This window comes from Taurulus bubalis (assembly GCF_910589615.1).
Source record: "Taurulus bubalis genome assembly, chromosome: 14".
Taxonomy (NCBI): Eukaryota; Metazoa; Chordata; class Actinopteri; order Perciformes; family Cottidae; genus Taurulus; species Taurulus bubalis.
Window position 1 is genome coordinate 3,089,820 of NC_136602.1, and position 9,745 is coordinate 3,099,564.

The following is a 9,745-nucleotide window of genomic DNA, read 5'->3' on the forward strand; positions in this document are numbered from 1 at the left end:
TGTTATCATTTATCAATATAAAGATTATTACACACAAAATGTCAAACACATCTGTACCTTTTTTAGAATTTGACCAGAAGAGGGTTTACTTTCTAATTCATGGAGTAAAAGATTCCCTCTGTAAAAACATTTGACTCAAATATGTGATTTAAAAAAAACCTTGCACATTATATACTTTAATGTATTTTATTCTGTAGGCACTTTCAATTCACACAAAGAAAAAAAAAACAATGGTGGAAAAACTAAGGATTAAGTCACATCTTCAGTATCATTATGTTCACGTCTTTTTTTTTTTGCATGGAAAAAAAGCAAGAAAATCAGCGAGCAGTTTGATCTCTTAGACTTTTTTTTAAAACAGCGATCCTGTGTAACAAACGATAAGAGCATATTAATTAAGTCTAGGCTCTTGATTTCCTTCTGGGACGCCAGAAGAGTTGCATCACATATTTAATGCCCATAGCGCTGGAAAGGTAAAGGCTGTTGCAATCATCTTTTTAAGACACATGTGTCTAATGGATGAACTCCCCTGTGATATAGGGTACGTTTTTATATATATCTTATTTATCTAAATGCAAAAAGGGAAAAGAGGAAGCAAGAATCACGAATGGGAACAGGAGTGTGAATAGAAGCAGATGTTAGCTTCTCAGTGCTACAGCGAGGGAATGAGAGAAGGAGGGGCCGAGATAACAATAACATTAATAACAATAATAATACACGTGGTGAGAGGTCTCATTCCCTTTCAAGAGCTCTTGTCTTCAAAGTAGCTCTGTTCGATGCGCCTGCAGAAGGACAGCAGGTTGCTGTGGCTCTTGATCCGCTCCGCCAGCTCAGTGCTGGTCAGCCGGGTGGTCAGGATGGTGAAGAGGTGGCCGAACACCAGCGCGTCCAGCTCCGTGGGCCTGACACACACACACACACACACACACACACACACGCTTTATTTTAGGGACAAAATAGGCAAAAAATCCATATCAACAGTGTGCTGTTTTCACTTCTACGTTGCGCTAAATTCCCATTAGTTCACAGATCTTTGCATCAATGCATGATTTTAAATAAGGTTATTATTATTATTATAATGCTTATTACTCTTCTGCTCTCCAGCTGCAACACTCTGGACATATTTTCACATGATGCTGCTGCAGGGTGTGCAGCCTGAGAGACAAAACATCTGGATCGCCCCCTGGTGGCTGCCTGTTAGTTTAGGAAGCGCTTGATTTGATATGCAGAGGCGTTTTCTCATCATTTCTTTTTAAATATCAATATCGCAGTCGATCGTGTCCCAATTAATTATAGGAAGCCAAAAGCATGCTTGATTAACTGTGCAGCCTGTGCTTGTTTCTACCAATCATTCCAGTCACTGATAAATGAGAACTGGGAACTAAACGGTTAACATTTGGTACTTAGAAAAATAAAAATGAAATGGCTGCGTTGTTTTATCATTAAGTTTAAAAGGCATTGATACACAACTAAATGTTCTCAGGAGTTACAGAAAGAAGTTCCACTTTTAGATAAGTAGGACGTCATTGCAGTATTACACCACAAGGTGGTGCTAATGAACAGAAATGCGCTTAAGAGGTATCACTGCATCACTGTGCCATGTTCTGTTATTAAGCTGCTGCTACGTATCAGACACACAAACACTGACAGAGAGATACGTACTGTTTATTAAAGAAGTACGGTTGTGTTCCCAGCCGCTGGGAGAGAGCCTGGCAGCACTGATTTACATCCTCATAAACCTGAATCACATGAGGACAGAACGGTGTTTTGTGTCACTATAAATATAGCAATAATAAATAATAGCAACTGGGAAAGCATGAGAACAGTCTGACCTGCTCCAGGGTTTTCCCTCCCCAGCCGACGGCGTTCATCTTCCTGCGAACCTCCCACTGCTTCTGATAGGCCAGGATGTTACTGAGAGGCCACGAGTAAGGACTGCTGTACCTGGGGCGGGAGATCTACACACACACACACACACGCACACGCACGCACGCACGCGTGTGATTAAAAGGCAATGAATGATCACTCTCAAATCTTTTAATCTAAAGATGAATATACACACCTCTGCAGCCGTGGCGTCGTCACACCACTGGATGTACAACTGAGGGACGAGAGGCGAGATATAATCGAAAAATTGTGTTTAGTTGCCTTGTGTGTGTGTGTGTGTGTGTGTGTGTGTGTGTGTGTGTGTGTGTGTGTGTGTGTGTGTGTGTGTGTGTGTGTGTGTGTGTGTGTGTGTGTGTGTGTGTGTGTGTGTGTGTGTGTACCTCAGCAGTGAGCAGCATGTTGTTGACCAGCTCCATGTACGCTTTCATTTCAGCTCTCTGAACATCATCCAAGCCGTCGCTCAGAGAATTACCCTGAGAACCCAAATCACACGCGTCTCATCTTAAATTAATCGTATTTTAAAATAACACAATATAACAAATTACACAATAAAAAGAAGAAACTAATAATCTCACAACAAGAGGAATATGCCTAGAAAATTATAACGGAAAATCTTCAGATAGTTTAAAGTCTCAACGTGCTGTGATGATAATGGATAACTTTTACACACCTTGGCTTTAGTGAACTGCACTATGGGTCCGAGTTCTGACACCACCTGGTTCCCGACGTGGATGAAGGGAATCTTACCTGCAGAGAGACACAGAAGTACAACGTAGGTTACGAAGCACGGCCAATAAGAACTAAACGGAAAACAATGGTTTTGACTGGATGTGAAAATGTCCCGATAGCAACACTAAGTTATTAAGAGGTTAATTCCCGTCTGCAGCAGCAGGGCACTAACCAGACGGGGACATGAATTCGGCATTTGCTCTGCAAACCACCTGCACGGGCAGACCGCACATCCTCAGGTAGGCCTGCACAGGAGGAGACGGGACAGGGGGGATTAGAGCCGAAGCAATTAAGTGATGAGCAACGAACGTTGATGGTGCGTTCAGCTGACATATTTGTTGAGAGCAAACCAACTGAGTTTCACCTGAACGGCAAGAGATGCGGCACAGTCCGACAGCAGAATCTGATCCTCTGTAAATAAATAAAAAAACAACGTCAAAGTTATGTAAACAACTACACTAATATCCATACGTCTGGAGGAAGAACAGTGATATTGTTTCTCCGTTTCGCTCACCCTTCAGCGGCTGGTACAAGGTGGCAGATTCAGGCCAAGGCTCAGCAGCTGTCAGTGTCACACACACACACACACACACACACACACACACACACACACACACACACACACACACACACACACGTTAGCTTATTACAGTTCATACACATTCTGACCAATGCTTTTCCATGACTTTTCCGCAACTTTAAACCAAATTTTCCATAACCAAACATTTAGTGAAATCTGGGTGTAAACAGTAAAAAGTGAGTAAATGTAGTATTTAAACTAACAATGAGAATACAAAGCATACAGTAAACATTAAATGACACAAATGAATGAGACAATAGTTTGATTAAAAGAATAAACATAAACACGTATGTATGCCTGCTTATAATTTGAGCGTCTTTCTTTAAAAAGCATATTCATTATTTCAGCGTAAATGAACTTCATGAATATAACACATTTACATGACTATTCCAAAACTTTTGGGATTTTATTTTTTTACAAGTACTTTTCCAGGCCTGGAAATAACCATTTTAAAATTCCATGACTTTTCCAGGTTTTCCATGACCGTAAGAACCCTGTTATTAACCGTTATTATTATTATTATATTTAGTTCTGGCGGAGCAGCATTGGAGCCGGAGACACCAACAGACTTAATTATTCCTGCCCACTGCAGTAACTCGTTATAATACATTACCTCTGGCCAAATCAATCACTCAACTCTAACACAGTTATACTGTTGGCTGTATGGCTACATCTTTGCACTACTGTTTTGTAAATTAATTTAACAGTATTATTATTTTTGTATATATTGTGCATTTTTCTTATTTTATTGCTTACTTGTATGTATAAATGCTGCTGTAGCGGGAAAAAAGTCCCCTTGCGGGATTAATAAAGTATCTATCATCTATCTATCTTCTTCACCCCACAAAAAAAAAGAGAGTTCAGCTACGCAGCACCAGCGCTCACTACTGCCACTGGCGACGGTAAGTAGTATTACAACACCCTATGGCTCTACGACGCTATTATAGTGGCAGTATCGCTTCCGACCACCAGCGGCAGCACTGAGCAGCACTCGAGGTCGAGAGAGGAAGACGTCATCCGCCATTTTGGATCTTAAGGTAATCAGTTGCTCTTCATTAGCTGGAGGTAAAGTCGTGTTTTTGTAACTTGACACAAGGATGACATCGAGGTGAATCCACCGGAACTGTTCCCGCTTTAATTCCCCCCTCTGCTTTAGTCTGTACTTTAACAATAATATAATTAACAACTTTACTTGCTTTATAACACCTAAAACAAGTGCTAGAATTAGCTAGCCATCTGGGACACATAGCTTGTGTAACTGCTCTCTGAGAGCCAGACCAACCACCAAGCTAGTCTTCTGCTCACACGAATAGTCCACACGGACCGCCATCGTTAGTCATAACTGAACAGTCCTGTCAACGCTTGTCACTCTTGTTTTCACCGCTGCTAGGTAGCTAGCTGCTACAAGGCTGTACACTTTAGCTAGGGTTAGCGGGCTAAAAGCTTGAAATAGACAATAATACAAGTCGACACATTACCTGCCATCTGCGACACGAAAGCCTCCGCCACAAGAGTCATTGCGGCGCTGTAATTCCCTTATTGCTTGAGTAATAATTATAGTTAAAGATGAGGTCAATTCCGCTTCATACAAGTGTAAGGGCACGGGCTCGCTCTGCAGTCACAGACCGGTCCGCCCGCGATTAGGGTCCCGGGGAAGTACGTGACACTCGGATTGCTTGGTTCCGCTTTACGCTCGAGCTGGACACGACTGTGTCCGCGGGATTTTGCGTCGTAGTAAAATCAATATATGTCATATTAACATTTCTCCACAGTCTGTGGTCCTGCAACAATGTATACAGTTGTATAAAATGAAATAAATAACCGATAATATAGTCAAATTCAACGCCAACATGAATTTTAGCCTTTAAATTGTCACATATTTGAAGCAGTTTGACACAGTCTCACTCGATCAGTGTAAGCTTTGCTGACAGTAGTGTGTATTGCTGGTTTGTTTTGCACTGGTGTGTATATTTTATTATCATGTTTTTCACCCTTGGGACTGTATAACTTATCCCACATATAATCGTATCGGTTGTTTTACCTCATCGGGAATATTTCTAGGGGATTTTCTGACGTGGTCTCCGTGTATTTCTCTTCCAGGCTGCAGTACTGGGCGCCACCAGCAGGGGTCGTTGCTGCTTCACAGGCAGCTTGTGTGACGAACAGCAGCCCACATGCATACCGTCCACCAAGCACACACACAGTGGGATTATAATACAGAGAGTGTAGTGCACAGTATACAATCAATAAAACAATATATGCTGTTTGGTTTGAATTATATTCAGACAAAATATAGCCTTTTTTTCTAATTGGCAACCTCCACATGCACTGTTGTCGATTTGATTTGTATTATTTCTGTGAATTTGAATAAAATGCCCATATTGTGATTGAGTATACATATCAAAATATATAATCAACGAAATATGCACAGCATTGTGTAACTGCATTAGAGCAAAAACAATAAACAATCCACCAGTTCCCTGTTTGTGTCCAAAGACATTTAGCGTTTCGTTTGATGCGTGGATATTGAGGAGGCTCTCTATAGATATTCCATGTTGCTCTGTGTCTGTATGTTGCGCCTTTCCTGCACATTTAAGCACGTCTCGACCGGATGGCACCAATTAATGTCTCTCTGCACTCATTTCCCTCACATCCCACCATTTACACACACACACGCATACACACACACACACACACACACACACACACACACACACACACACACACACACACACACACACACACACGCACACACGATGTCTTTCACCTCAAGTAGCCCTGCTCTGTGCGTAAACGATGCGTAAAAGGCGCCTAAGACTCTGGTTTTCTTTTTACATAAAGAAACGCTAATCGACTATATGTTGTGCCACAATAACTCTCCACCATATAAAGCCGTTTAAGCTACAATTTCTCCCATGAATAAAGCCGTTTAGCCTTTTAAGCTGCTATATCTCTTGGCTTAAAGCAGACTACATGTCGCTCTGATGATTAAACGTTAGGGTTTCGCCGTTTAACCGCGGAATAATTTGGACCACGTTTAAAATGTGCATTTAGAAAGCTTCAGTTGAGACATCACGCACTACTTTGTCTTGGCTCTCCTCAAAGGATTTGACGGTCCGTTAAATTATGAGCGTAACAAAGATTGTCTATAACGCATCGCTCTGTTGTCAAAGGGTTATTCATATGTCTTTACTTTTTCCCCAGATATGCATGTGATTAGAGTCTATGTTGACAGTAAAACATGAATATTGTCACCCTTAGCTGTTTAATTCTTTGTTTCAGACAAAGATTAAGAATGTGATTTGTTCTTATTCGGTGTGTACGTCACCTCAGTTCACCCTCTCTCACCGTCCTCATACAACCTACACAGAGTGTGTGTGTGTGTGTGTGTGTGTGTGTGTGTGTGTGTGTGTGTGTGTGTGTGTGTTTGATTGGAAGAGAGGAATGAGATCAATGTTAACAGTTTTAAACTTTTTTTATTATTATTATTTTATCTTCTAAGTATTTTATCAAAACATTTCCACATATAAAAAATCTTACACGAAGAGAACTTCTTGTTTTCCAAAGATAAACGCAAAGAAGAAAAAAAAGAACAAAGACGTTTGCTACAAAGAATAAAATATACTAAATAATACTAAATAATAAGTACTGGCGTATGGCTAAAATATGAATCAATAGCATATTAAACTGGAATTAAAGACGGAATATGTTCCTTTTCAGAGAGGATTATGTCAAACCTCTCGTTGCTGAATAAAAACAACAAACATGTCAATATGTTCGTTAAAACCCTGTAACCTGAGAAAACACCTGGATGAACAGTCAGCGTCGTGCATTCAAACCTCCACCTCCAATTTGGCCTTTTTTATTATTTATTTACGTCCCCATGCATACAAATTAATATATAACTTTTTCAAAAGTTCATTCATCTTTGGAGGTAAAAACAAACAAACAACATCTGCACGTTATGGCTCCTCATCCTAAAGATGCATTGTTTTTGGAGGCTCCTTATGTACAAAATAAAAGCATTATTTGTTCAACTGTTTCGCCATTTGGCGTGTCCGGTCTCCTGTTTATTGTCTTTTCCTTTTAAGCGCCAGTTTGTGTGAAACAACGTTTGGTAATGTGCATATTTCATAAGTTATTTTTTTTTAGGTAGCTATATCATAAAACCCTGTATTATGTTTACCCTGTAGAAATAAAAAACCCTGTTTACTCCAAGAGACTCTCTCACCAACAGGCACCGCGCACGCGCCGTTAATACTGAAGTCTGGCCATTCCCTAACTGCTCCGAGGAGATAGATGTCCGACCGTCTGCCTGACCCAAAACATTCACTAATGAATTAAATATCAGAGTGGAATTGGATGCGACCTCTACACAATAGAACATATTTAAAAACACATGTAAAAGTTAAGACATTCGGGCAAAAATACATCCGCGAGTTTATGCCGCCCTTTTTTCGGACCTGTAACGTAAAGCCTGTAATGTTTAAAGCGTTTAGAATCGTTCCCCTGGATCAGGTTTGGCGCGTGAAGGTGCCAACATGGCGACCTCGCGTCTTCAGACGGTTGTCGCCGCCTTCAGGCCGCTGTCGCTGCCGCTGCCGCTGCTGTTGTTGCCGCTGTTGCCGCTGCTGTTGTTGCCGTTGTTGCTGCTGTCCGTCGCCTTTTTGTTTTTGCTCCTTCCTTTGGTGTTCGGCAGCTTGTTGTCTTTCTTCCAGCGCATGCGCCGGTTCTGGAACCACACCTTTACCTGCCGCTCGGACAGGCAGAGCGCGTGCGCGACCTCCACCCGGCGGCGGCGCGTGAGGTAGCGGCTGAAGTGAAACTCCTTCTCGAGCTCCAGGACCTGCGCGCGCGTGTAGGCCGTCCGGAGGCGCTTCGGTTCCGGGCCCAAGTGATTCGGGTTCACTGGAAAATAGCACAAATCATCATATTCATGAATACATTGCGACAGAGAATTTAATGCAGATATTTCATATATTTATATACATTTTATTTTATTTCGTTTGACTCATTATATATATTGTTTTGTTTTGATTTTTTTGTATAAGGTTAAATCATTATTACATGTTTTAATTTAAGATTAATAATTAAACAGACATGCAATTGATTTTGGTGTGCAGATAGCATCATTTTAATTATAAATAACTATTATTACAGTTATTATTATCATGCGGTCATCTCAAGTGTTACTCTTCATGTGTGAGTGACCGGGAAGAGGTCCAGCGAGCTTCCTTTTAACTTGCAGCTTTGCACACCAGAGATACACACACACACACACACACACACACACACACACACACACACACACACACACACACACACACACACACACACACACACACATGCAAACGTGCGCTTTGGCTTAGGGGCCATAAAACTTTATAGGGGTTGTAATTCTTCCTGAGATCATAAATAACTCGACAACAACAAAAAAAAAAAACGGTGCTCACAAATGGACAAAACACTAGAAAGAAAAAGAGAGGGGGGGGGGGGGGGGAGAGAGAAAGAGAGAGAGGCCTGGCAGACAAAAAAACATAAACATGGGAATCAGGAAAAGTCAAATGATGCAGAAACGAAACAGAGAGAGAATTATAGATTTAAAAAGGAGGAGAGGTGGAGATCCTCGCGCTGCCTCACCGTGAGCGATGTGCACTTTCTTCATCCACGGGTAGACAACAATGGGCGGCTTGTCTCTGCCCTGGCAGGCCGCTTTCCTCTGCACCTGAGCGGGCTTGGCGCAGGTCATCCAGGCCTCGCCGTGCAGGTCAGCCGCCGGGAACCTCGCCTCCCTCCCGGCGGCATCCGCCTCCCTGAAGCCGCGGAACGCCGCCTGGTCCTCCTCCTCTCCATCCTCCCGGCGGGGCCCCTGCGAGGAACGGTAGCCGGGTTGTTGTGGTGTGTATGCGGGGTAGCCCCCTCCGTAAAGGCCGCTGTCCTGGGGGTTGTTGTAATACCCCCCTTGGTCACTGAAATTACTGTAATCTTCTTCACAAGGCGGGAACTGCGGCTCAGCATATTTACAGCTCACCACGTAGGACTCCATGATTGATTTATAGCGAGGCTGGTAGGAGAATACTAATTTTTCTTTCTCTCCCCTCTCTCTGTCTCTTTTTCCCCCTCTGGCATGAAGCCATCCTGCGGCTGTCAAATAGACGGACGGCCGCGCGGGCCACGTGACCCTGCGGCCAGCCAATGAGAGGGTTGTTTATGTCACGTAATGGATCATGAAGGAGGGGGAGAAACCTTCATTATGGAACTAAGAAGTTCTGCTGGGGAACCTTAAGAATACATGTGTGGACTTAACGCGAGGAACCATTTAACATGGAGAGTCACGCAGATCATTATATAATTACATATAACATTATCTTTTTATATCCTTATATCTACATTTCTATCTTTCTTTTTATCCTTCCATCTTTCTTTCCTTGTATAATTCTATATTGCAACACTTTAATATGTTCTCCATCAATCAATCATCCTATTCTTCCATCTATCTTTCTATCCACCTTTCTATCATTCTATCTATGCATCTATTATTCTATCCATCTA

General features: G+C 42.1%; 2 protein-coding genes across 2 annotated transcripts; both read right to left on the reverse strand.

Annotated features, from left to right (window-relative positions):
* Positions 1-237: 237 nt before the first annotated feature.
* mtx2 (metaxin 2) lies at positions 238-4,797 on the reverse strand. Its single transcript, XM_079230076.1, has 10 exons — positions 4,672-4,797; positions 3,128-3,175; positions 2,978-3,024; positions 2,786-2,858; positions 2,555-2,631; positions 2,265-2,357; positions 2,060-2,098; positions 1,830-1,955; positions 1,660-1,736; positions 238-899 (listed from the first exon to the last, which is right to left on the reverse strand). Exons 1-10 carry the CDS (start codon positions 4,709-4,711, stop codon positions 740-742), a joined length of 780 nt encoding a protein of 259 aa, XP_079086202.1. The 5' UTR covers positions 4,712-4,797; the 3' UTR covers positions 238-739.
* A 2,007-nt stretch (positions 4,798-6,804) lies between these two features.
* Positions 6,805-9,322, reverse strand: LOC306746684 (homeobox protein Hox-D4b-like; the record flags this gene model as incomplete). Its single annotated transcript, XM_079229636.1, is given in 3 exon segments — positions 6,805-8,101; positions 8,834-9,305; positions 9,308-9,322. Coding segments are annotated over 3 exon segments (837 nt in total). The 3' UTR covers positions 6,805-7,751.
* Between the last annotated feature and the right edge of the window lie 423 nt (positions 9,323-9,745).